The following is a 27,030-nucleotide window of genomic DNA, read 5'->3' as shown; positions in this document are numbered from 1 at the left end:
AGAGTCTGGAGGAAGACTGGGGAGAAGGAAATGCCAAAATGCCAGAAGTCCAGTGTCAAGTACCCACAGTCAGTGATGGTCTGGCCGTTATCGAAACATCCTGGGCCTCCATAAGACCTCAGCAGTGCCACAGGCTGATTGCCTCCATGCCACGCCGCATTGAAGCAGTCATTTCTGCCAAAGGATTCCCGACCAAGTATTGAGTGCATAACTGTATATGATTATTTGAAGGTTGACGTTTTTTGTATTAAAAACACTTTTCTTTTATTGGTCGGATGAAATATGCTAATTTTGTGAGATAGGAATTTTGGGTTTTCATGAGCTGTATGCCAAAATCATCCGTATTAAGACAATAAAAGACCTGAAATATTTCAGTTAGTGTGCAATGAATCTAAAATATATGAATGTTAAATGTTCATCATGACATTATGGAAAATAATGAACTTTATCACAATATGCTAATATTTTGAGAAGGACCTGTACAGAAATATACATTCAAAGCATATTACATACATTCTAATTCAATTCTGGTAGTAAACTAATGCAGTTAATTTCAGTTTTATATTCTAATTATTAAAAATTTTTCTTTTGCTTACAGCATTTTTCACACCTGCCTAAAACTTTTGCACAGTACTGTAAATGGAAATGAAAGAAACTTTTTGTTGAAGATTTCCTGTTTTTTATTCATCCGTGTTGCATAATCTGTAGGTGAGGCTAACAAATAAATAAGGATGTAAATAATGACTTTTAGATTTATCAGCAACTAATTGTTATTACATTGGGATTGGCCATTATGTTTTCATAAATCACAGCTTCTTCTATGATTATTGATAACCTAAAAAAGCATTAATTAACCAAACATGTTTGATACATAAAATAAACAAAGCCAAATGTCTTGATGAGATCTAAACATTAAAGAGAAGTTACCAGTTTATCCTTACAAGGCAATAGAGAACAGTTTAGCAGCTAATGTGTGAAGTCCTTTTTTTAAATAGACATGTTAATGTGTGGTGTACTTGTTAGGGCCTTGAGTTTCAAAAGAAAATATTTCCATCACAAACAAGCTGTTTTACTTTTGCAAGAAACTACTTTATGTTAATGAGTGACTAAGTAGGTACTTTTGTTATGTCGCATTAGTATTTAATATAACACATTTCTATTTTACTTATTTACAGTGTTTATATGCAATGAAATAAAAGACTAAATATGCAATAAAAAAAAAGACTTTAGAGACGCCTGTTTCTTTAAGGACTGGCGTTCCGGTTCAGTCTCTCTACTTCCTTTAAGTTTTTTTGCTGAAAGCAGAACGAAGGCTGGGCAAGAAAATTGGCACCAACATCACTTCTATATATTAAGTTTAGTCTTCAGAGTAAAATCAGTTTACTGAGTGGAGACAGTTAAGTTGAGCTTCTCTTCAGCTGTTTTATATATCCAGGATGTCCTTAGATATTAAGTCCACAACAGATTTCTTTCAAAGAGTGAGATACAGCATAACAAAGCAGGGAGACACAGCAGAGTGGGAGAAGAAGAAGGTTTATATCTACAACTACATAAATGACATGATGGATGATTCTCAGGTAGAAGGACGTAAGTAAAGTAGATGAGATAAAGACGACATATATTTATTTTAAATATTATGAATTTATGTGTTGAATTAAAGTAAATTGTTCTCTCTTAACTTAATCTGCAGCCAACAAAGCGTCTGTTAGATGTGCAACACTGAGCAGAAGACTACTGTACATACTGATATTAGCTGGGATCATCAGCCTGACCGTATACTGTAAGATAAAATATAATGCCTCAAAACTCAGATTCTCAGTGTTTTCTAATCTTGATCCAGAGGAATGTATATATAAAGATGTAATAATACAATTTTCACCGGAGAGTAAAACAACACACATTCAACTGAAATTCTATGTTTGGCATCACTTTAAATATTTTAAGACAGAAGAGGGTTTACAGAAATTTATGAACTTCTTTAAAATTAACAGGCAGTTGAATTATAAAAACAATTATAGTAATTAGAGTGTTAAATGCTGTAGGTTTTACTAAGTAGATATCTTCCCCTCCTCTAAACATTTATTTTCATATCTTGTTGAGTTTGTTTAAGGAGCATCTCTGAAACTCTTATGTCTAACCTTGAATTGTTAAACCAGCCTGATTTCTGCCAAAACTGTCCAATAGTAAACTGTGACATTATTCAGCAGCTTTAATCAATAAACTATATAAATAAGTATGAAGAAGTCAAAAACACCACAGAATGGCTAAATGATGGAAAAACACGAGTTAAATTATTGTTTTAGTTCAGTTTTGTAAAGCTTGTTCCCCTCAATTTACATAGAGTCCGTCTCTACTCCGCTCCAGTCCATCACGGTAACTCCGCAGTAGGGATGGGTACCTTTCACATTTGAACTGATACGGTACTAATGCCAGGTACCTGGGAATCGGTATCAGTACTCAAGGATGGCAGTTTTCAGTACTTGGGTGTTTGTTCATGAGTTAATACATTTTTAATAATAACATCAAATAAATTTTCAGTTTAACATATTTCTTTCTTAATATATAAACTTTAATGAATATATCAAAACAACATCCAACTGTATTGTAACATCGCAGTTGAACTGTAGAGCACATCACCCCAGTTCTAAAGTCCTTACACTGACTTCCTGCATCTAAGAGAATAGACTTTAATAAACTTCTGTTAGTTAATAAATCACTAAATGGCTTAGCACCAAAGTACATTACAGATTTCTTTTGAACAAAGAGACCAGAGTGGTCTAATTTGCATTCATCAGAACCAGAGCCAGAACCAGAACCAAACATGGAGAAGCAGCATTCAGTTCTTATGCTCCACTAATCTGGAACAAACTTCTAGAAAACTGCAAAAACGCTGAATACGAGTTCTTTTAAATGAAGGTTAAAAACCCATTTGTTTAGATAGTTTTAGTGCTTTTGATTGTTCTATTTAAACTACTAACTAAACACATTGGTAAAAGTTTCTACTTGAGATAAAAGTTAATTAGGATTGTCCACCCTGGAACAGACAGCGTAAAGGACCTTGCTGTTCACAGTGAACCGTCAACTTAACGTGGTGGAGGGGTTTGAGTGCTCAAATGATCCTAGAGGCTATGTTGTCTGGGGCCTAAATGCCCCTGGCAGGGTCTCCCATGGCAAACAGGTTCTAGGTGATGGGTCAGACAAAGAATGGTTCAAGAACCCCTCATGAAGAACACAATATCGAGGCAAGTGACGTCGCCCGGTACGGCGGAGCCGGGGTCCCACCCTGGAGCCAGGCCTGGGGTCGGGATTCGTCGGAGAGCGCCTGGTGGCCGTGTTGCTCCTCGCGGGACCCGGCCGGGCCAAGCCCGAACGAGAGACGCGAGGCCATCCCCCAGTGGGCCCACCACCTGCACGGGGAACCGTGAGGGACCGGTGCAAAGAGGATTGGGTGGCGGACGAAGGTGGAGACCTCAACGGCCCGATCCCCGGATGCTTAGGCTGGCTCTAGGGACGTGGAATGTCACCTCGCTGGGGGGGAAGGAGCCTGAGCTTGTGCGGGAGGTCGAGAGATATCGACTAGAAATAGTCGGGCTCGCCTCCACGCACAGCGTGGGCTCTGGAACCCATCTCCTTGAGAGGGGTTGGACTCTCTTCTACTCTGGAGTGGCCCACGGGGAGAGGCGGCGGGCTGGTGTGGGTTTGCTTGTTGCCCCCCAGCTCAGCCGTCTCGTGTTGGGGTTTACCCCAGTGGATGAGAGGGTTGTATCCCTGCGCCTTCGGGTTGGGGAGAGGTCTCTGACTATCATTTCAGCCTACGGGCCGAGTGGTAGTGCAGAGTACCCTGCCTTCTTGGCGTCCCTGTCGGGGGTGCTGGATAGTGCCCCTCCCGGGGACTCCATTATTCTGCTGGGGGACTTCAACGCCCACGTGGGGAACGACAGTGACACCTGGAGAGGCGTGATCAGGAGGAATGGCCTCCCCGATCTGAATCCGAGTGGTGTTTTGTTATTGGACTTCTGTGCTAGTCACGGATTGTCCATAACGAACACCATGTTCAAACATAAGGGTGTCCATCAGTGCACTTGGCACCAGGACACCCTAGGCAGGAGGTCGATGATCGACTTTGTTGTCGTATCATCAGACCTTCGGCTGCATGTTTTGGACACTCGGGTGAAGAGAGGGGCTGAGCTGTCCACTGATCATCACCTGGTGGTGAGTTGGATCCGCTGGAGGAGGAGAAAGCCGGACAGACTCGGCAGGCCCAAGCGCATAGTGAGGGTCTGCTGGGAACGCCTGGCGGAGCCCTCGGCCAGGGATGTATTCAACTCCCACCTCCGGGAGAGCTTCGACCAGATCCCGGGGGATGTTGGAGACATAGAGTCCGAGTGGACCATGTTCTCTGCATCTATTGTCGATGCTGCTGCCCATAGCTGTGGCCGTAAGGTCTGCGGTGCCTGTCGTGGCGGCAATCCCAGAACCCGGTGGTGGACACCGGCAGTAAGGGATGCTGTTAAGCTGAAGAAGGAGTCCTATCGGCTGTGGTTGGCTTGTGGGACTCCTGAGGCGGCTGACGGGTACCGTGAGGCCAAGCGTGCTGCGGCCCGGGCTGTGGCAGAGGCAAAAACTCGGGCCTGGGAAGAGTTCGGTGAGGCCATGGAGAAGGACTACCGGTTGGCCTCGAAGCGATTCTGGCAAACCGTCCGGCACCTCAGGAGGGGGAAGCAGTGCTTTGCCAACACTGTTTATAGTGGGGGCGGGAGACTGCTGACCTCGACTGAGGACATTATCGGGCGGTGGAAGGAGTACTTCGAGGATCTCCTCAATCCTGCCATCACGCATTCCGTGGTGGAAACAGAGGCTGGGGACTCGGGGTTGGACTCTTTCATCACCCAGGCTGAAGTCACCGAGGTGGTTAAAAAGCTCCGCGGTGGCAAGGCTTCGGGGGTGGATGAGATCCGCCCTGAGTACCTCAAGTGTCTGGATGTTGTAGGGCTGTCATGGTTGACACGCCTCTTCAACATTGCGTGGCGGTCGGGGACAGTGCCTCTAGACTGGCAGACTGGGGTGGTGGTCCCCCTTTATAAGAAGGGGGACCGGAGAGTATGTTCCAACTACAGGGGGATCACACTCCTCAGCCTCCCTGGTAAGGCCTACGCCAGGGTATTGGAGAGGAGAGTCCGACCGATAGTCGAACCTCGGCTTCAGGAGGAACAGTGTGGTTTTCGTCCCAGCCGTGGAACACTGGACCAGCTCTATACCCTCTACAGGGTGCTCGAGGGTTCATGGGAGTTTGCCCAACCGGTTCACATGTGTTTTGTGGACCTGGAGAAGGCATTCGACTGTGTCCTCGTGATGCCCTGTGGGGGGTGCTCCAGGAGTATGGAATCGGGGGCCCTTTATTAGGGGCCATCCGGTCCCTGTACGAGCGGAGCAGGAGTTTGGTCCGCATTGCCGGCACTAAGTCGGACCTGTTCCCAGTGCATGTTGGACTCCGGCAGGGCTGCCCTTTGTCGCCGGTCCTGTTCATAACTTTTATGGACAGGATTTCTAGACGCAGCCAAGGGCCGGAGGGGGTCTGGTTTGGGGACCAGTGGATTTCGTCTCTTCTTTTTGCGGATGACGTGGTCCTGCTGGCCCCCTCTAGCCAAGACCTACAGCATGCGCTGTGGCGGTTCGCAGCCGAGTGTGAAGCGGCTGGGATGAGGATCAGCTCCTCCAAGTCCGAGGCCATGGTACTCGACCGGAAAAGGGTGGCTTGTCCTCTTCAGGTTGGAGGGGAGTTCCTGCCTCAAGTGGAGGAGTTTAAGTATCTCGGGGTCTTGTTCACGAGTGAGGGAAGAATGGAGCGGGAGATTGACAGACGGATCGGTGCAGCTGCCACAGTAATGGGGGCGCTGTGCCGGTCCATTGTGGTGAAGAGAGGGCTTAGCCGAAAAGCAAAGCTCTCAATTTACTGGTCAGTCTACGTTCCTACCCTCACCTATGGCAATGAACTTTGGGTCATGACCGAAAGAACGAGATCACGGATACAAGCGGCTGAAATGAGCTTCCTCCGTAGGGTGGCCGGGCATTCCCTTAGAGATAGGGTGAGGAGCTCGGCCATCCGGGAGGAGCTCGGAGTAGAGCCGCTGCTCCTCCACATTGAGAGGAGCCAGTTGAGGTGGCTCGGGCATCTATACCGGATGGCTCCTGGACGCCTTCCTCGGGAGGTGTTCCAGGCACGTCCCACCGGGAGGAGGCCCAGGGGACGGCCCAGGACACGCTGGAGGGACTATGTCTCTCGGCTGGCCTGGGAACGCCTTGGGCTTCCCCTGGAGGAGCTGGAGGAGGTGTCTGGAGAGAGGGACGTCTGGGCGTCTCTGCTGAGTCTGCTGCCCCCGCGACCCGGTCCTGGATAAGCGGAAGACGACGAACGAACGAACGATAATAAAATTTTTACCAGAGAGAGAAATAACACACATTCAACTGAAATTCTATGTTTGGCATCACTTTAAATATTTTAAGACAGAAGAGGGTTTACAGAAATTTATGAACTTCTTTAAAATTAACAGGCAGTTGAATTATAAAAACAATTATAGTAATTAGAGTGTTAAATGCTGTAGGTTTTACTAAGTAGATATCTTCCCCTCCTCTAAACATTTATTTTCATATCTTGTTGAGTTTGTTTAAGGAGCATCTCTGAAACTCTTATGTCTAACCTTGAATTGTTAAACCAGCCTGATTTCTGCCAAAACTGTCCAATAGTAAACTGTGACATTATTCAGCAGCTTTAATCAATAAACTATATAAATAAGTATGAAGAAGTCAAAAACACCACAGAATGGCTAAATGATGGAAAAACACGAGTTAAATTATTGTTTTAGTTTAGTTTTGTAAAGCTTGTTCCCCTCAATTTACATAGAGTCCGTCTCCACTCCGCTCCAGTCCATCACGGTAACTCCGCAGTAGGGATGGGTACCTTTCACATTTGAACTGATACGGTACTAATGCCAGGTACCTGGGAATCGGTATCAGTACTCAAGGATGGCAGTTTTTAGTACTTGGGTGTTTGTTCATGAGTTAATACATTTTTAATAATAACATCAAAGAAATTTTCAGTTTAACATATTTCTTTCTTAATATATAAACTTTAATGAATATATCAAAACAACATCCAACTGTATTGTAACATCGCAGTTGAACTGTAGAGCACATCACCCCAGTTCTAAAGTCCTTACACTGACTTCCTGCATCTAAGAGAATAGATTTTAATAAACTTCTGTTAGTTAATAAATCACTAAATGGCTTAGCACCAAAGTACATTACAGATTTCTTTTGAACAAAGAGACCAGAGTGGTCTAATTTGCATCCCCAGAACCAGAACCAGAACCAAACATGGAGAAGCAGCATTCAGTTCTTATGCTCCACTAATCTGGAACAAACTTCTAGAAAACTGCAAAAATGCTGAATACGAGTTCTTTTAAATCAGGGTTAAAAACCCATTTGTTTAGATAGTTTTAGTGCTTTTGATTGTTCTATTTAAACTACTAACTAAACACATTGGTAAAAGTTTCTACTTGAGATAAAAGTTAATTAGGATTGTCCACCCTGGAACAGACAGCGTAAAGGACCTTGCTGTCCACAGTGAGAAGCAGTTTACTGTAAAAGACCCTCCCTGACAGACCGTGGCTGAGCTGGACACTCCGAGAAGTTAGGAGGAAGGTACAGAGCACCAGGAAGTCTCTGACTCTTGGGCAAGGCGTGGACAAGTTTTAAAAGAAATATTCCCCCATTATCGAGATGCATAACGGGTTGAAACCGTTTCAAGGTGTTCCCTCCTCCTCCTCTGTAGTCCAGCCTTTGTTTTCTGTCCTTTGTCATGCCACTTCAATTTACTTTTGTATGCTACATAAATAAACTTCCTTGCCTAGATGGTGATGCATAGCAGTTTCCTGAACAGGATGTTCAGGGTTGTCTGTAACATTCTTTACTCTATGAAGAGTCCGTTGCACAATAATCTCCAGAGGTTCTGGTCTAGTCCCCAATAGTGATATAGTTTTCTTTATTAGCTTGTTGAGCTTTGTGAAGTCCATGGCTCTGATGCTTTTACCTCAACAGATGATGGAAGAAGAGATTTCCCTCTTAACATCAGACTTATAGAAGATATGCAGCATCTTGCTGCAAACACTGAAAGATCTAAGCTACCTCAAGAACTACAGTCTGCTCTGTTCCTTCTTGTAGACAGCTTTACTGTTGTGTCTCCACTGCAGTCTGTTGTCAGGTGAACACCGGGGTATTTATACTTACCCACCACCTCTACTGCTTATTTCATCATGAAAATAGTGTTTGGATTTTCCTGTTTCTCTTGAAATCAACTATCATCTCCTTTGTTTTATTCACGTTAAAGATGAGATGATTGTTTCCACACCATGTCACTAAGCGTTCCACCAGCTCCCTGTAATCAGCTTCTTGTCCATCTCTGATCCACCCCACGACTGCAGAATCATCCGAGTATTTCTGCAGATGACAGGAGTCTGTTTTGTACTGGAAGTCTGAGGTGTACAGAGTGAAAAGGAATGGTGAGAGTACAGTTCCCTGTGGTACTCCTGTAATGCTGACTACCTGGTTAGACACACAACCCTTTGGTCCCGCAAATTGTGGTCTGTTGGTCAGGTAGTCTTTGATCCAGGAGATCAGGCCTCCACCTGAGTGTTCTGGAGTATCTGACAAACCACATCAGGTTGAATTGTGTTAAATGCACTGAAGAAATCAAAGAACATGATCTTCACTGTGCTGCTGGCTTTGTCCAGAAGACAGCAGGTTTGTTGAAGCAGGTGTATGACTGTATCTTCAAGTCATACTCCATGGTGATGAGCAAACTGAAGGAGGTCCTTATAGTTGCTTATTTACTCACTCAGGAGAGCTAACAAGAGTCTCTCTAGGACCTTCATGATGTGGGATGTCGGGCAACAGGTCTATAGTCACTGAGGACTGATGAGTGAGTTTTCTTTGGTACCGGAACAAGACAGGAGGTCTTCCAAAACACTGGAACCTTCTTCTGAGGCCAGGCTAAGGTTGAAGAGGTGATGCTGAAACCCACAGAGCTTCTCTGCACAGGCCTTCAGGTCTCTGGAGCTTACACCATCTGGACCTGCAGTCTTGTTTCCGTTCAGTCTCTCCAGCTGTTTGTTCACCAGACCTCTAGAGACAGACAGGCATGAGGAGGAGGCAAAGAACACCAGCATCTCCTGAATTGGTTGGAGACAAACATGTAGAAGCAGAAGGGACCAGGGCTGAGGTGGAAGGTGACTGGAAAGCTGTGGGTGCAAACGGGGGTGGGAGGTCTGTTTGGCTGTAGGCAGGAGGAGGAGGATGCTGAGATTGTTCCTGAACTTTTTCCTTCTCATATATAAAGCCCTTAATAATGAAACTCCATCATACACAAGAGATATGATTGTTCCATATGTTCCTAACTGAGCACTTTGTTCTCAGACTGCAGGTTTACTGGTGGTTCCTAGTTTCTAACAGTAGAATAGGAGGCAGATCTTCTAGTTATAAGGCTCAGGTTTAGGTGAGAATATATTGCATTTTCAGTCAGCTTACATTAATATTTATTGGCTCTTGTTAAAAATTCTGCTAATGAAAGTTTTTCTTCTTTTATTAGAAGCTAAAAATTAAAAGCACTATTAAAAGCTAAATTAAATATCATGTGTGCAATGCTCACAGAGAAGCAGTTTAAATAAATCAACATTATCTATAATTGAAAAACTGATATGAAGTTAAGCTGGATAGTACCAACGTCTCTAAGTCTGTACTGCAATAATGTAAAGATAATGGTAAACAAACTGAAATCACATTGGGGCAGAAAGCATTTTGTTTTTAAACTACTAATTTGTGAATCTTTAATATATGCTGTTGTTTGCAGTGATTTTTATCAGCTTTAGTGAAAGAGAAGTACATGTCCAGCGAATAGAAACAGAAAGAACACTGTAGTAAAAACAGAGCAACTGAAGATTTATTGCACATCTAGAATTTGCATTATAGCAAGTTTACATTGATTAAATCATTTTCAACCAACTCTTTCAAAAACAAATACAAAGGAAGAGCTTAATTATTTAATTAGCTTCAGCTCATTAATATAGCACCGATTCACAACCAAAGATGTCTCAAAGTAGTTTACTGCTAAGCAGATCACATTTATATGCAGAAATATACATTCACAGTGTTTTACATACATTCTAATTTAATTCTAGTAATAAATCCATGTAGTGAATTTCAGTCTAATATTCTAATTATTAAAAATGTTTCTATCTATGGAAACTCAGCTGATTGCATCGAGTCACCGACTTTGCAGCAATTCTTCCTCCTGAATAAAAACTTAGTGACAGTGAAAAGTTTATTTAAATGAATTGTTATAACAGACACTCCCTGATTTTACTAAAGTTAAACTGCTTTACATTTTTATATCTCCCTTTGACCATATTTTAACATTTGACACTATTAGTTAGTAAGATATTTACTTTTACTTGTTACTTTTTTTTCTTGATCAATGACTTGTTAAAACTGAAAATTCACCTTATCACCAACTGGGAACAAGATTGGTAATATTCATGGTAATATTCATAATTTATTTCTGTTGATTTAACATAAGGATTCTGTGCCATTAATCCAATAGTCACTTTGGAAATACAGAAAGTGAACAACAGCTACGACCATCAACACCAGAAACTTTCAGGTAAGACTCATTTCATAAATAACCACATAATAAAACATTCAGTGATTTTAATATTTTTCCTTCCCTTACACCAACTGATGGTATTTATCATAAATAGCAGCCAACAACAATCAGCTACAGGACAGCTATAACATACTCAGCAAAAATCACAGCCAGTTAACAGAAGAAGTAAACAGACTAAAGGAGAAGGCTGACGGTAAGACACAAAAAAATAAAACTGCAAATTAAAATCTTTATTACACACCCAGAACTGGGGTTTTTATTTTTCACAATCAGATTTGTCTTGTTCTTAGGAATACAAAACACTACAAAAATGACAAGATTGGTTGGGAATTACCTAAACAAAGAAGCGTCTATGTTGTTGAAATATTGTTTAACGAATGCAAACTAACACATAACAACATTACATGTTTTCTAAAGGTCTGATCTTCTATAAAGGAAAATGGTGTCCTGATGAATGGATGACATTTGGAAGCAGCTGTTACTTTAATTACGAGGGGAACAAAACTTGGTCTGAAAGCAGGAAACTGGTGATCTGGTGATCATAAACAGTCAAGCTGAACAGGTTTGTCCGTCTGTTATTATCTTTGTGATCTTTGATATAGATTTACCATGTCTGGGTCTGACCGGCTGATATTCTGTGAGTTTTTCTGAATGGGTCTTTCGAAAAACTACATTAAATATCCTAATGCCACTATGTTTGAAAAATAGAAATGTTTTGTGGAAGATGACAAATCACATTAATGAGGTAGAAAGAAAGCAGACCACATAAAATTTGATTTATCAATATACATATTAACACTGCAGCCACATAAAGCATGAACAAAACATTTTATCTTTTTAATGGTATTGTATAAAGGTTAATATTATTATACCTTTGTATTATTAATATGTTGAACATCAGAGAGAGTTTCATTCTTTAAAACCTACACAGAGATAAAGAATGCTCTTTGTTCTGAAGAATTTATTAAAACATGTTTTCTTCCAGAAGGCAGAGATCGAGACTCTATAACAAGTTACAGAAAAAGTGCTCTACATGGTTTGTGACATTAAACATGCAGACAATATCAAGAAATCTGGAGAATATGCTGCGCTCTGCACTTTTACACTCTTGATATAGGACAAGGAGATCTGTTGAGAGTAGGGCATTTTAATTACCATTAATTCCTAATCTTCAGCTTTTAAAAGTAACAAACGTTGGAGTAGTCAGTCTGTGTTTCACAAAGTGTCAAGTGAAATAAAGGCATAGCAGAGTAACACTAAGAAGGAGAAAAAAGCAAAGGTTCATGCACCACCATCCTTTTCATCTTTTCAGGGCATTGATTGTTTCAGAGACAGTAGTAGATCCATGTAAAACCTGAACTAACCCTGTAATACTGAGAGTTCCCAAGTTAACCTGAGCTCACCTTAACAAACCAATACTTCTGATTTGCGGTAAAGGCCCCTGGACTTAGCTTTCCGTTATACCGACATGTCTTTCCTTAAGATGACTTTGCAGACACTTGGATTTGTGGCAAGATGCTTTATCATTTTATGAGGTGTCAAAAGTTAAAGGAAAACAATCTAAGCATTTAATGTAGAGATAAAAACTTTGATCTGTCAGTTCAGGGTACTTGTAGTTTGTCTTTTTGCATGTAAAGCTGACTTGTGGCTAGTTTTCAAAAATGGGTTACAATGATGAATGACTTTTCAGTTCTGAGAAGTAGATTCAGAACGGGCAGGCTTTCTTTCCGACATCTGGTTCAACAAACAAACTCTCCTCAGACAAAATTATCATTCTTATACAGATTAGGTTTGTTTGACTGTTAAATCAGGGTTGCTTAATGTGTTTCAGTGAGTGTTCACAGACTAGGATGGTTTTATGCAGAATTACATAATTATTCATATCAGTCTAAATAATCCCAAACAAATTGTAGAAGAGAAACTATAGTGATAGAAGTAGTAAGCTGTGTGAAGAACATAAAGAAATCATTATATCTACGGTTGCAGGATAGCATCTCTGGAAGAATGAACATAGGGCCACTTTTTACCTGCATGATGTTTGGGTTAGGCAGAATACATTTTACTCAAGAAGCTTATTTAGCTATAAACTGTGTGACAAAATTACATTGAAACTCAATAAAGTTTATTTATACAGCTGATTCACAACAAATGTGGTCTCAATGTCTTTCATAAAACAAACAGATTCTCTTTATAGACACTAATATGTGTGCAGTTCAGCCCGTCATATAGGCAGAGACAAAGTGAATTAGAAACATTCCAGTGTGATCCCAGTGATAAAACAATTCATTCAAGTTCAGTTCATCTTGCCAATTGGTAAAGTGTTCCCTGTCTATACTCTTTTGTTGCTCTGCTGTTCTTTTTTTATTTTTATTTTCCATTTTTAACCGTGTCCTGTCCGGCAGAGTAGTGCTCAGAATTGTTCTCTGAGTGCCAAGAAAAAGCCCAACAGATGTACTTTCACAAGTGGAGCATTACAGCTAACAGTTTAAAGCTCTGCTTGATATTTATAAAAAGAAACTTTATTAGAAACTGCTTTGGGATTATTTCAGTTGTTATGGACACGGAGACAGAAATGAAAAGGAAAAAAAAGAAACAAGATAACACCCTGCTTGCTTCTACACTTGCAGAAACATTCATATTACCATCTTTTTAACCGAAAAATGCACGGTACTTATCAATGCAAGGTGTATTTAGTGGTAAATGTGGCTCAATATAGAACATTTGTGTATCTGCTAACACCTGAATCTAAATACCTGTGGGTCTGAGTGCGAGCAGGCTTGTGTATACAAGGTTTCTCTGTAAAAATATGCAATAGTAATTGTGAGGACCCACGAACTTGCCCCTCCGGACCAGAGACAGATATGGAGGAGATCCGAGCCACAGACATCCAAAGGCCCCCCAGAGCACAGGAACCTCAGGGGATCCACTGCAGGGACTACTGCAAGCCACCCAGAGAAGAGCAGGGGAGAGTCCCAGGGGAACCTCCCAGCAACCACAGTGCAGAGGCCCCAGGGAGCTGCAGTGCCAAGCCCACTGGCCCCGCCGGCAGCCCTCTACGCCTGAGCAGATCCAGCCATGGACCCAGAGACCCGAGACCCCGGGACATATCACTCCCCAAGCAGAGGCCCGACAGAGCCCAGTTGTCCAGGCCCTGGCAAGCAGCCACTGGGAGTGTGCCAGCACACACCAAAGCACCCAGCCCCAGATACCAAGAACTACAAGTACACAGGTGGGCAGAGACATGAACCACCGGCAGGTAGTGTGGCGGGGAGGGAATAGGCCCCACATTTGATGGGGGGGCTAAACTGATCCAGGAGAGGGAGCAGCCCAAGACCCAGCCTGACAGAAAAAACAGGCACATACAGTCACAATCGCACATTCCCACCCTCATTGTACTATAAAATTGGGGCACATGCTGCCATGGGACCTCAGAGATGGAAAACCCTTGTGGTTCTCCAATGATGTAACTGCACCCCAAGGCCCTACATGAGTGATAGTGTGATGGAGTGGGTGAGGGGAAGTGTCCAGGGATGGTGAGGGATGGACTAGGGGGCAAAATGCTCTCCCACGAAGCCAGCTCCCCGGCCGGCCCCAATAGGCTCCCCTGTTCGCCGAGTTCCAACAAAGGACGGAGGCATAGACACGCAAAAGGCTAGGGACAGGGACCAGGCCCCGAGAACTGACCGAAAACCGGGACCAACACCCCCAGCATATTACCACCCCTTACCCCCCCACCCCGGAACCACCCAAACCCTCAAACCCCGATCCCCAGCCCCGACATCCAGTCCCCTGTCCAAAGGACCCACCGACCCCCAACAAATAGGAACCAGCCGGAAGCAGTGTGCGCAGCAATGACCAAGAGTGCGGCCCCACTACAGAAAAAGAGCAGCCAGCCCAGCACAACCAGAATATGCCACGCAAAGGAGGGTACATGAACAACATGCTCAACCACCCCCAAGCCCACGAGGCAGTCAAGCAGACCCCGCAATGTACCACCCCACCCACCACCGTGCCCAGGGGAAAGATGCCCAGCAAGCAGAAGGGTGGCACAGAAACACCGCACTCCCCCCATGAGATGCAGAACCACCGACATCCATGCCAGCCAAGCAAAAACGGCAGAGTCAAGCCAAGTCGTGGTTCCTCCCAAGCCAACGGCACAGCAACACCACACATCCTTCTATATGTCGGTAGGGGCACAGTGAAGAACACCAATCCCAAGCACACACCAACCACCAGGAACCACCCAGCAGACTGGCAAACCGCACCTCAGTATAAGGCCGAGAAGCCCGATGCAACCACTGAGCCCAGCGACGCCCGCCCTGCAGCACCCACACATAGAGGCTAGAGCCACAATGCACAGGACCACCGCCCCAAAACCACAGCCCGCCATACAGCGGAGGGCAGAATGTACCAATGAACACCGAAAGCGAAAGCCATGCACAAAGCCCAGACCATGCAAATGCGACCCCACCAGCCCTCCAAAAACAAAGCCCCCCGCGAAGGTGCACCCCTGTGAGAAGAAGACCCACAGCATCCAGGTCCAAGAACATGCCAAACACCCATACCGCTACCAGAACTGGCCCCGCAAGAAAACCCACACCGAAGCCCACAAAAGGCACAGAGCCCACAGTGCCAAAACCCACCAAGAAGCCGAGACCACTCCACCCCAAATCATGCAGACCTCTCCGACCTCCCTCCCCCAGACAGAACCAGGACCAGCATGAGGAACTGAAACACAGACAAGGAACTAGAATCTGAATCGGAACCACCCAGGTCCAAACGATGCCAATCCCCGCCCAAGGCCAACCACCCAACTCCATCCCAGAAGAAAATCTACACCCACCCCAACATTCGAACAACTCCCAGAACACATAAGACATTAAACACACAGGTTGACTCTGCCCCACCCCCTCCCACAGATCCTCTGCTCCACCAGCAGAGTGCACTCCTTGAAGGAGAGAGCACCTGCAATGAGATGGTACCTACCCACCAGTTTAGGAGGCCCCTACGCCCACCGATGAACCGAAGGCCCCCGGGCCGGTGCCGGGTGCCAGAGCATGCGCCGGACCAAAACCCTGGTGACGTATCCAACAGGACCCCAGCCTGGGGACATCACACCCCAGGAACCCCGAGCCACCAAGACCATCCCAGACCCGCCCAGGAGCAGCCTGGCCACTAGGCCAGTAACCTATGTCTGCTGGCACAGGCTCCTCAAAAGCAGTCACCCGATGCCGCCCCCGAGAGCCACCAAAGCCCCACCCCGGTTGGGGTCACAGCCCTTGGCGCCAGACCCCCCTGCGACCCCAGCCCAGGGACACCCCAAATGCCCCAAACCCAGACACCCCCGCCACAATACCCCACAGGACGAAACCAAAGGTGCCCCACCCCCACTAGGTGATGGAGCCGATTAAAGGAGCCCAGAGAGATTGATCTGATGTGGAGGCAGAGGCTGTCTCAAGATAATCCCACAGGTTTCTGTACTGGTTAATATTAAGAAGGTTTTTATTTTTCCAATTCATTGCTCTGCTGATCTGACATATTTTGGTATTTAAAGTTTTAGGTTTTTGGTTTATTACACAATTTTCTGCTGAACAGATCTGAACATTCTTATACTATTCTTAAACTTGATACCTTTTTGAACAATCAAGGCATCATAATCACATCAAAAAGCATCATAATCAGGTCTTTTTCATTATGTCATGCAGTTTCTACAAAACAGGCCTAAATAAGATGCACCCAACAAACTCATAGCAGTTTATAAAACCTGACTAATTAAAACCTCTCAAAGACAGGATCAAAGAGACAACCGAATTATTAGAAAAGGAAAGCATATAAATTTTAAGAAGAAAGATGTTTTTATATTGATTAAAACAAATCCAATGTTTTTTTTCACCATTCTGAAATAAAAGAGTCTATGACCATAATCTGCTGTTTCTGCTAGGGTTTATATAAATTTTGTATGATGACATAATCCGGTTATTGCATTACATCAACTGAAATGTGGCCATTTAATGAAAACCTTTATAAATCTCCCCATAACTAGGATTTTGTAAAAGAGCTGAATAAAAATAGAGAATCCTGGATTGGTCTTCAAAGAAATTCGATAGGAGAGACATGGACGTATGACTGGAGATGGGTGGATGGATCATCAGTGACACAAGCGTGAGTTTATTCTCAAAACTTTACTTAAATATAATCAACTATTGAATGGAGGAACAAAATTAGATTGAACTAATATTTGGTTGTTGAAGGCACCATTGTGTTCTCATGGTTACCAAGGTCTGTTTTTAACATGAGATGTTTAAATTTTGTTCTGCACTCATATCTGTTGGATTCATAAATGATTTAAAATAGACATAAAAATCCCGGTGTGCGCCATCTATAAATGTTACACACTGAATAATAATTATTTAAATGAGCAGCTATTTATCTGTGGAATCTGTAAAATGCGTTTAATAACTATAACAACAACAACAACAATAGAACAATATCCTTTAAGTTGGTCAATATTTTCTATTTAGTCTGATTGTTCATATATCTGCTTTAACTATGATGTATCAGATTTAGAGCTAATAATCTGAGTATGACATTTAGAGCTTTGGATAAATTCAAAGAGGAAATTTAGCAACAAACCGTCCTGAAAACAAAATTCCTGCTGCGCTAAAGATGTTTCTTCTCCCCAAAGAATACTATGTATCACTAAAAGAGGTAAACTATTTAGATTAATGATGAAGGAGGAGCATCCATATGGAGAGGTGAAGTCATTAGTAAGTCGGTTGCACAAACTAAGAACATCATGGAAAAGAAACAAAAACCCAAGTAGAGTCATTCAGGAAAACCAAAGGTAGACAAAACTAAACCAAAGCAAATAAAAAATGGAGCTAATGTGAGTAAAGAAACAAAAAAATAAGCAAATATTCTGGCAAAAAATCAAGAAATATAAATTGTATACTGAGCGAAGTGAAGAAAATTTTAGCAACAACAATCAAATAATGTAGAAAGCATATGCAGCCACAGCACTTAGCTTATAAATAAGACCAACAGCAACTAAGATCACAAAACACAAAGTTACATTAGCTCAAAAAACTAAAAAGAAAATCCTAAAACTAAGTTCCCAGATCATAACAAACACTGCTTTATAAGGTGGTTCAAATCATTAAGTACTAATCATGTAATAATTAAGTACATTAAGTAACAATTAAGTATGTTATGTAATAATCCTTTACTGCAGGTCATAAAAGTTTAAATTTCTGAAAAAAGTTAAGGTTTTTCAAGTTAAAGCTCTTCCAGGAAAAACTGTTAAGGACAGTCAAGTTAAAGAAGTTAAAAACATTTAAAATAATTAGAAATAAAAAAGTTTAATTATTTTGAAATCTGATGATAAATCTGTTATGTTTACCAATGTTTTATTTCTCCCACAGGTTCTGGGCAACAGGATGGCCATAGTATAACAATTACCTGTCATATGTAACATGCTGCAATGATGTAGGGAAATGGACAAACATACAACACTACAATTATGAGAATAACTGGATTTGTGAGAAATAGAGAATCAAACCAGAGAAAAAGAAACCACAGCTTACACTTACTTTCTCAACAGCCATTGCTCATTGCTTCCAGTTTCCCTCTGAGGTTTATCCGGAGGAACAATATGAACAAATGATTGATGACGCTTTGATTAAATATGTTGTGTGGAGACGTTTCAAACAGACTGTGTATAGTTCTTAGCTTTCAACCATCTTTCTTTAGGGTTAAACTTACTATCAGTTTCAGATTATATATCTGCTTTATCTGACTGTTTTACAATAAAATTGATTTAACCCAATTTCATATCGATATAAAATCATGTAAAAATTGTATTTAAAACTCTGGATTTTAATAGTTGTTAGTTTCTCTGGTAACAACAAATAAATAAATAAAATAACACATTTTCAGAAATACAGTGTGATTCCTCTGGCTTTACTTCCTATTTTATTTTACCTGTTTCAAGGTGTTTGATAGATGATAATTTATAATACAGAACCTGGTCTCAAATGGTTAGGGTTAATTATTTACAGTGTTCATATGCAATGAAATAAAAGAATTTAGGGACACCTGTTTCTTTAAGACGCTTCTATGTCCTCTAGGTTTTTAGCTGAAAGTAGATCGAAGGCTGGGCATTGTGTGTGCAGGCAAAGTCTGTTTACTGAGTGGAGAAAGTTGAGCGCCTCTTCATCTGTTTCATATTGACAGGATGTCCTCAGATATTAAGTCCTCTACAGATTTGTTATTTTAGGAATTATGAATGCATCTATTCAACTAAAGTATATTATTTCTCTAATGAGGAACTGCTGTATGAAGCAGTAATGGAGCATAAAAAACTGAACCGAATATCAGCTCAGCTGACCAAAGAACTATAGATGGCTGCAGATGTATTTTACAGTTTACCATGTGGTGCACTTGTATTTCTGTTAGCTTTTAGTGTTAATAGACCCAGAACTGGCTGTTTTTGTTCATGGATTTATTGCTGTTTTGCCTTTTCCCACCAACTCTAAACCAGCATGCATTTATTGTTGACTGGATTTACTATTTAGGTTGAGGAAACGAAATTGCAGATTACGCAAATATTCCATGTTTGGCATCACTTTAAATGATTCAAGATGGAAGATGGTTTCCAAAGTTTAATGAGCTTCTTTGAAGATTACAGGCAGTTGGATCATATAAATAAAACAATCTAATATGATACTGTTACATATTACAGGTTTTACTGTGGAGTTATCTGCCCCTCCTCTAAAATGTATTTTCATACTCTACTTTGCATGAGGAGCTCCTCTCAAATTCTTCTGTCTAATGTTAAACTGTTAAACCCACCTATTTCAAGTCAAATAGTAAACTCAAGTGTTAATCTGAGCAGTGCTAATTAATAAACAATAAAAATAAGAAAACAAGTTACATCAATATTAGAGATGCAGGTGAACACATGCCATTCATGGTGTACATCAAGTTATTTGGCTCTAAGATGAGCTTCAGGACCTTAGAAATGATTTTCTCACCAACTATTTTTCAAAGCCATCAACACACGAAGAACATATAAAAAGATATGACCACAACACATTTCACTTAACATCAAAGAAAAATCAAATGACGGTATTTATTTTCCAATCCAGTTTATATCAGCTACTGATGCTGCAACTTGAATGCCATAAACAAAATATCAAAATCATATTCACACCACAACATAATGCTAAATAACTGTGGGTACAAACTAAAATCAACTGAAGTGGGAATGGTTTATATCAGCAATACCCAAGAGGTGGCTTCATTATCTTGATTAAAACAAGCTGAATCTGCCAGTTGATCCTTTCAGTCAACCAAGTGACAAGCAACTAGAAGCATATTTGCATCAAACAATCAGGTTGAACACATTTTATTATTTAATTATCTAATATATTCGAAGTTGATAAATAACTTTCTTTTGCTTCACTTATTAACCAACTGATGTTATTCTTCACACATGGCAGCTAACAACAGTCAGCTACAGGGCAGCTATAACATACTCAGCAAAAATCCCAGCCAACTAATACAGGTCCTTCTCAAAATATTAGCATATTGTGATAAAGTTCATTATTTTCCATAATGTCATGATGAAAATTTAACATTCATATATTTTAGATTCATTGTACACTAACTGAAATATTTCAGGTCTTTTATTGTCTTAATACGGATGATTTTGGCATACAGCTCATGAAAACCCAAAATTCCTATCTCACAAAATTAGCAAATTTCATCCGACCAATAAAAGAAAAGTGTTTTTAATACAAAAAATGTCAACCTTCAAATAATCATGTACAGTTATGCACTCAATACTTGGTCGGGAATCCTGTTGCAGAAATGACTGCTTCAATGCGGCGTGGCATGGAGGCAATCAGCCTGTGGCACTGCTGAGGTCTTATGGAGGCCCAGGATGCTTCGATAGCGGCCTTCACCTCATCCAGAGTGTTGGGTCTTGAGTCTCTCAACGTTCTCTTCACAATATCCCACAGATTCTCTATGGGGTTCAGGTCAGGAGAGTTGGCAGGCCAATTGAGCACAGTGATACCATGGTCAGTAAACCATTTACCAGTGGTTTTGGCACTGTGAGCAGGTGCCAGGTCGTGCTGAAAAATGAAATCTTCATCTCCATAAAGCTTTTCAGCAGATGGAAGCATGAAGTGCTCCAAAATCTCCTGATAGCTAGCTGACCCTGCCCTTGATAAAACACAGTGGACCAACACCAGCAGCTGACACGGCACCCCAGACCATCACTGACTGTGGGTACTTGACACTGGACTTCTGGCATTTCCTTCTCCCCAGTCTTCCTCCAGACTCTGGCACCTTGATTTCCGAATGACATGCAGAATTTGCTTTCATCCGAAAAAAGTATTTTGGACCACTGAGCAACAGTCCAGTGCTGCTTCTCTGTAGCCCAGGTCAGGCGCTTCTGCCACTGTTTCTGGTTCAAAAGTGGCTTGACCTGGAGAATGTGGCACCTGTAGCCCATTTCCTGCACACGCCTGTGCACGGTGGCTCTGGATGTTTCTACTCCAGACTCAGTCCACTGCTTCCGCAGGTCCCCCAAGGTCTGGAATCGGCCCTACTCCACAATCTTCCTCAGGGTCCGGTCACCTCTTCTCGTTGTGCAGCGTTTTCTGCCACACCTTTTCCTTCCCACAGACTTCCCACTGAGGTGCCTTGATACAGCACTCTGGGAACAGCCTATTCGTTCAGAAATTTCTTTCTGTGTCTTACCCTCTTGCTTGAGGGTGTCAATAGTGGCCTTCTGGACAGCAGTCAGGTCGACAGTCTTACCCATGATTGGGGTTTTGAGTGATGAACCAGGCTGGGAGTTTTAAAGGCCTCAGGAATCTTTTGCAGGTGTTTAGAGTTAACTTGTTGATTCAGATGATTAGGTTCATAGCTCCTTTAGAGACCCTTTTAATGATATACTAATTTTGTGAGATAGGAATTTGGGGTTTTCATGAGCTGTATGCCAAAATCATCCGTATTAAGACAATAAAAGACCTGAAATATTTCAGTTAGTGTTCAATGAATCTAAAATATATGAATGTTAAATTTTCATCATGACATTATGGAAAATAATGAACTTCATCACAATATGCTAATATTTTGAGAAGGACCTGTAGATGAAGTAAACAGACTAATGGATAAGGCTGATGGTGAAAAAAATATATAAAACTGAAACAAAAAGCTATATCACCACCCAGAACTCAAATGTGAGTTTTTTCCCATCCGTTAATTTTGTTATTTGAAACAAGAATACTACAAAAATGTTTGGGACTGGTTGGATATAGGCTAAAGAAAATAAAAAGAGTAAAATGACAGGATGACAGTGTGAAACTACTGATAAACAGTTTTTTTTTTTTTTTTGTAAAACTTACCTGAACAAGTTAAAATAAAATGGAATCCAGTTGCATCAATACAACAACATTTGTCAGCTTACAAACAATCAGCAGAAACTACGGGCCAACATGAATGTCATTTTGGTTTTAAATTACACCCAGTTTTAGATTTTGTTTAGAATGATACAGATTTTATTCACTTTTCCACACGGCGGTGGCTTTAAAAGGAGTAAACCAATATGACTTACCACCGGGCCTGGTTCCCCACGATCGCCTCTGGCCCCTCTGATTCCGGGGCCTCCCTATTAGAAACAAAAACAATATTAAGTAGATATGCAAGATTAACAAATTCTAGGAGTTAAACCTGTTTTGTGTATCTGAGTGGAATGACAGAAATGACTTCGCAATTACTTTGGAGAAAAGCTGAAACAGAAAAAGTAAAATAATGAAACCAAAGCAACTTTAATTGTACATTAAAGATTGTTTAGATGAACGGATGAGTATGTAATATGATCTGTGTTTCCTAGGTGGACTTTGGGCATCTCTAAAGTCCTTTAGTTATTTTATGCTGTTAAAAATACCTAATTTCCTTCCTTCTAAAATGTATTTACATATATTTGTAGTAACAAAGTAGCATTATGCCTTATAGATAACCAGAGTAATCATAATATGTTGCTCACAGGAACTCCGGGAGGACCAGGTAGACCTTTGCTGTCCTGTGTGCAGGTGCAGGCTTTGGGCAAGGCTGGGCAGTCTGCCTCCTTCCTCTGAATGATGATGTTGTGATGCAAATGACAAAGAAACAAGAAACTTAATGCATTGACAAAATGGTATAAACATGAAAAAGCAAACGGAATAAATGTTTGACATTAAAAATACATCTACAGCACTGATGGAAGACAAATGTAGTGTGAAAATCTAAATGATGTCCATCTGAACTGCCATAGTTTGTAAGGTTAGGTAACACGGTGGATTCAACAGATTCAAACTCAGTGACAGTTTAAAGGATTTTACGTAAAGCACAATGCTATTTTTGAGACTGGACTAAATTTGGCAGGATTTTGCATTTGTCTTCGCACCACTTTTTTACCCATTACCTCAAAAAATGGTTTCATTTTCAATGAAGTGAAAACATCTTGAGAGTTAAGCACAGGAGGTAAGATATCCTCGGCATTTTAGAACTCAACTTAAAAAAATCAAGAAAAGCCCTTTAAAGTGTGAAATTAACCAAAGGATTTACATTTTAAAATAGACCTCTAACTTAGGAGTACCAAATGACAAATGTGAGAAATGATAAAGATTGTGTGAACCTGTGGCATTTTGGGCATAACTTCAAGGAACACTGTGGATAAGTATGCATCATGTACATTATTATTCCAGAGCTCCCACTTAACCTACTTTTTCTATGGAGACACATCAGTAATCTGAAAAAGGTTTAAGTTCAAAGAAGTTTCAAATTGACCTCACCAGACCGGGAAGTTCACAGCACTTGTCTCTGTTGGCCCATGAAGTGCTGCAAATAATGTCAAAGTTCTGGAGCTGGAACTGCAGGAAAAGGAACATTAGATACAAGCTTAAATGTAACAAAATGCCACTAAATAATTTTATACAAAGACATGCCTTTTTTACAGTGATGTTTGAAATTTAATTTGGAAATAAGAAATATCAATACTAACCCTGCATAACACCAAATCAGTTGAAACTGACCCCTCTTGCTCCCCGTGACTTATATCTAAATTAATATTATAAATATATATATTTATGAATATAATAGTTTGATCGTTTAATCTTTTTGTGTAACTTTGTGTGAATGTTCTTGCAGTTTGTTAGTACATAGTAATTATCATAGCTATAATTCATGTAGATTAAAACCCTGAAGTAGATTTAAAAGCTAATCTTTAGTTGTAGGAAATTGTTTACTACTAATATATGATAAAAAATCCCCACTGGCTCCCCGTGACTGAACAAGTGTGACGTTGTCTCTCTAACATTTGTAAGTCCAAACAAACCTCAATAACAAACCTCTTAGTTAAGGTTTAGCTTCACATATGATTTTTTTTTTAAATGCATTTATTTTAGCCTTAAATGTGGGCCACTAAATGTCAGGTCTTCACTGAAATGTGGAAGATTTTGCAAAAATCTCTAGTATGGAATACTAGATACATAATGATTTATCTAAGTTTTAAAACTAAATCTTTTTCAAAGATTTTACTCCAAATGTAACTGATCAAATGAATAATATAATTACACATATAGAAGTACTGCCACTCCTTTACTAATCAATTACAGGAGTTAATGTTGCACAAGAGGCATTCTTGAGATGATCTCTCTTACCAAGCCAACCAGATGGACCGGTAATAACAGGACTAAATATGATAGGCCAGCTGGGAGCCAAATTAGACAATGTGGTCATGGGATGCTTGAAGACTCTCAAAAATTAACCTAAATTTAGAACATATTATAGTGAGAATTTTGTTGCTTCAGTAATCTACTTTTCTTTTCGTTTAAATACCTTCCATCCCGTTTAAAGACCTTTCCTAAAATGATTTGTCGGTATAGTCACAGAGTAAAAATATAAATCAGATCCTGCAGCATTAACAGACTTTTGTTTTTGCAACAACAATGATCTGATTTGGCTATAGAGTAAAGTAAATCTATTGCGAGAGTGTGAGCAGTTGCATGTGGTGCACTGTGTGTACACTGTCTTTTTACCGGTGCAGAGCTGTCCTTGTTCTCTCGAGAACGAACCATCCTGCCCAGAACTTCAACTCCATCTGTGGTGATGTTTCCTGCTGCGTTGATGAATTTCTCTGCCACCATTTTGCAGTCGATGAACACTCTGGCACTCGTCTTGCTGATTGCAATGTGCAGCTGCATTAAAAACATAATAAACACAGAACTTCATTATTTCTTTAAAATAGTCTAGGTGCATCTAACATATTTTGCCATAGGACCATTATTTGACACCAGGAGTATTAATCCTAACAATTACAACAGATACAATGATTTTTCATTGGAATTTACTGAAGTATTAACTTGTAGGTTTTTCAATAAACATGATAAGATTTAATGTTAGGCAGCATCTGTAAGCGAGAGAGAAAAACTGGCTGTTCAAGTAGAAGGAGAGGAGCTCCCTCTGCCTGTGTGCAGCTGTAAATGAATCCAGTTTCTCTTCTGACAGTTTTCCTGCTGATAATTCAGGAACACCCATAGCATGAAATGAAAGTGTCAGATTCAGGGAAAATAAACCATTTGTATCTAAAACTGAATGCATTTATGGTGCCAGAACCTGGACTGGATGTGGATTTGAATCTGGGATTCAAAATTGGGTCAGGGCATAACTTTGAAACTAAATCTACCTCCATAAATAGATGAATTAACACTTTAAAAATACTTTAAATACTAAAGAATCTAAAAAAAAAGGAATACATATTTAAAAAAATGATGGACCAATACCAAGAGGTGCATGAGATATGCTAATGGCAACAAACACTCTGAAATTAGATCACCTATGATCCATGCTTTGCACTGATAGTTGAATTATTCATTCTTATGGCATGCGGTACAGAAGAATCCCTGAATCTGTTAGCGGAACAGCTTATTGACAAAGGTCTGTCACTAAAGGAGCTTCTGTGCATTGAGACGATATGATGCAAGGGGTGACAGATAATCCAGGACTTCTCTAAGCTTGGACAAAATCCCATGGCACAAAAAAAAAAACAAAAAAAACAAAAACAAAAACACTAGATATGTTAGACTGTTAAAACCTATTAGGGAGACCAGCCTCCTCAAGATGTACACTCTGCTTTCCCTCTTTTTATTAGACATGCACAATATATCTGCATTATTATCGATATCTGTCCATATTAGTTATTTTTTTAATATATCAGTATCAGTGCCATAAGTAAAACTGGGGAGTATTAAAAATTGATGTTTATTTCCTTTTTGTATTCATTTTTTTATGTGTTTCGAGAGGGGAGTGGTATTTTCCTGGTCATGTGACAGTGATGGTGATGCAGTGCAGGATTGTGGGTTGTTTAACTGCAGCAGAAAAACAATGTCAGCAATGTGGTCTTTTTTCACGGTGTCAAAATGGTAGGGAAATATATATTGTAATTATAGTGATCAGCCATAACGGCAATATTAATATCGGAAATTAAAATAATCCCAAATTATTCATATCGGTGCACCTCTACTTTTTATAGATGATTTAGACCAGTCTGTTTTGCTGACCTGATGAAGACCCACATGCTTGTGAGAATGGAAGAGATCAAGTTATTTTCCACAGGGACCACTTTTTAAACTGTTTAAAACGACAGATGTAGGTATTCTCAGCAACATAGATGTTCAGGTGCTAAACTGAAAAGTCCCTCTGTCTTAGAAATGTGACACGCCAAGCTGTTGTGAGATATTTTGTCTAGTTGGTGTCTAACAAACACCATCACCATAATGTTCAGCTTCCATGAAAAGAAAACAGAGTTTAAGAGGTGATGAGATTAAAATGGAAAATGAATCCATTTTTCCAATCCAATCCAGCAATTTTATGTTCTGTTGCTTGGCATTAACTGCTTTAATTTTGATTTGTTAAACATTCGAATAACTTATAAAAAATGTGTTTTTTATTTATTGCTCTTATAATAGATTAATGCATGTGTAAGACAAACTCAGTATGTTTTTACTCAAACTCGACACAGATCAACCAAAAGTTCAAACAGCCTAGCGAGATTTTTCATATTTCTCTTTTTTTAGCCTCATGATGCAGATAACCTGTCTATCTTTAAACTGTAAAACATTCCTTGTGGGGACCTAAAAGAAATGACAGACATTTTACAATTATAATTCTGTGGCCGCGCTTGGTCTTTCACGTCGGACGCCAAGATTCAGCACAGGACAAAGGTGGAGTGCTCCCTCTAGGACCAGAATCAGTGCCTGTCT

General features: G+C 40.7%; 2 protein-coding genes and 1 long non-coding RNA gene across 8 annotated transcripts in view; 2 read left to right on the top strand and 1 right to left on the bottom strand.

The window, feature by feature from the left end:
• The window catches only part of LOC124879177 (CD209 antigen-like protein E), a 69,964-nt gene extending 51,305 nt beyond the window's left edge, over positions 1-18,659 (top strand). The window contains exons 6-7 of the mRNA XM_047383603.1: positions 16,761-16,879; positions 18,139-18,659. Of these exons, the coding sequence (XP_047239559.1) occupies positions 16,761-16,879; positions 18,139-18,163 (144 nt within the window). The 3' untranslated portion in view covers positions 18,164-18,659. The remainder of the gene's footprint in view (positions 1-16,760; positions 16,880-18,138) is intronic.
• LOC124879176 (collagen alpha-1(XIV) chain-like) overlaps positions 1-27,030 on the bottom strand; it is a 262,372-nt gene that overhangs the window by 85,929 nt on the left and 149,413 nt on the right. For all 6 annotated transcript variants that reach the window (XM_047383584.1, XM_047383586.1, XM_047383590.1 and 3 more), the window contains 4 exons: positions 24,808-24,966; positions 23,563-23,640; positions 22,776-22,862; positions 22,344-22,397 (listed from right to left, as the gene is read on the bottom strand). In XM_047383584.1, the coding sequence (XP_047239540.1) occupies positions 22,344-22,397; positions 22,776-22,862; positions 23,563-23,640; positions 24,808-24,966 (378 nt within the window). The remainder of the gene's footprint in view (positions 1-22,343; positions 22,398-22,775; positions 22,863-23,562; positions 23,641-24,807; positions 24,967-27,030) is intronic.
• LOC124879182 lies at positions 448-10,893 on the top strand. The gene is made up of 3 exons (XR_007040968.1): positions 448-1,780; positions 10,655-10,714; positions 10,815-10,893. It is a non-coding gene; the product is annotated as an uncharacterized LOC124879182 (long non-coding RNA).

This window comes from Girardinichthys multiradiatus, chromosome 13 (genome assembly GCF_021462225.1).
Source record: "Girardinichthys multiradiatus isolate DD_20200921_A chromosome 13, DD_fGirMul_XY1, whole genome shotgun sequence".
Classification (NCBI taxonomy): Eukaryota; Metazoa; Chordata; class Actinopteri; order Cyprinodontiformes; family Goodeidae; genus Girardinichthys; species Girardinichthys multiradiatus.
The sequence above is the reverse complement of the archived record's forward strand: the minus strand, read 5'-3'. Positions and strand labels throughout refer to the sequence as shown.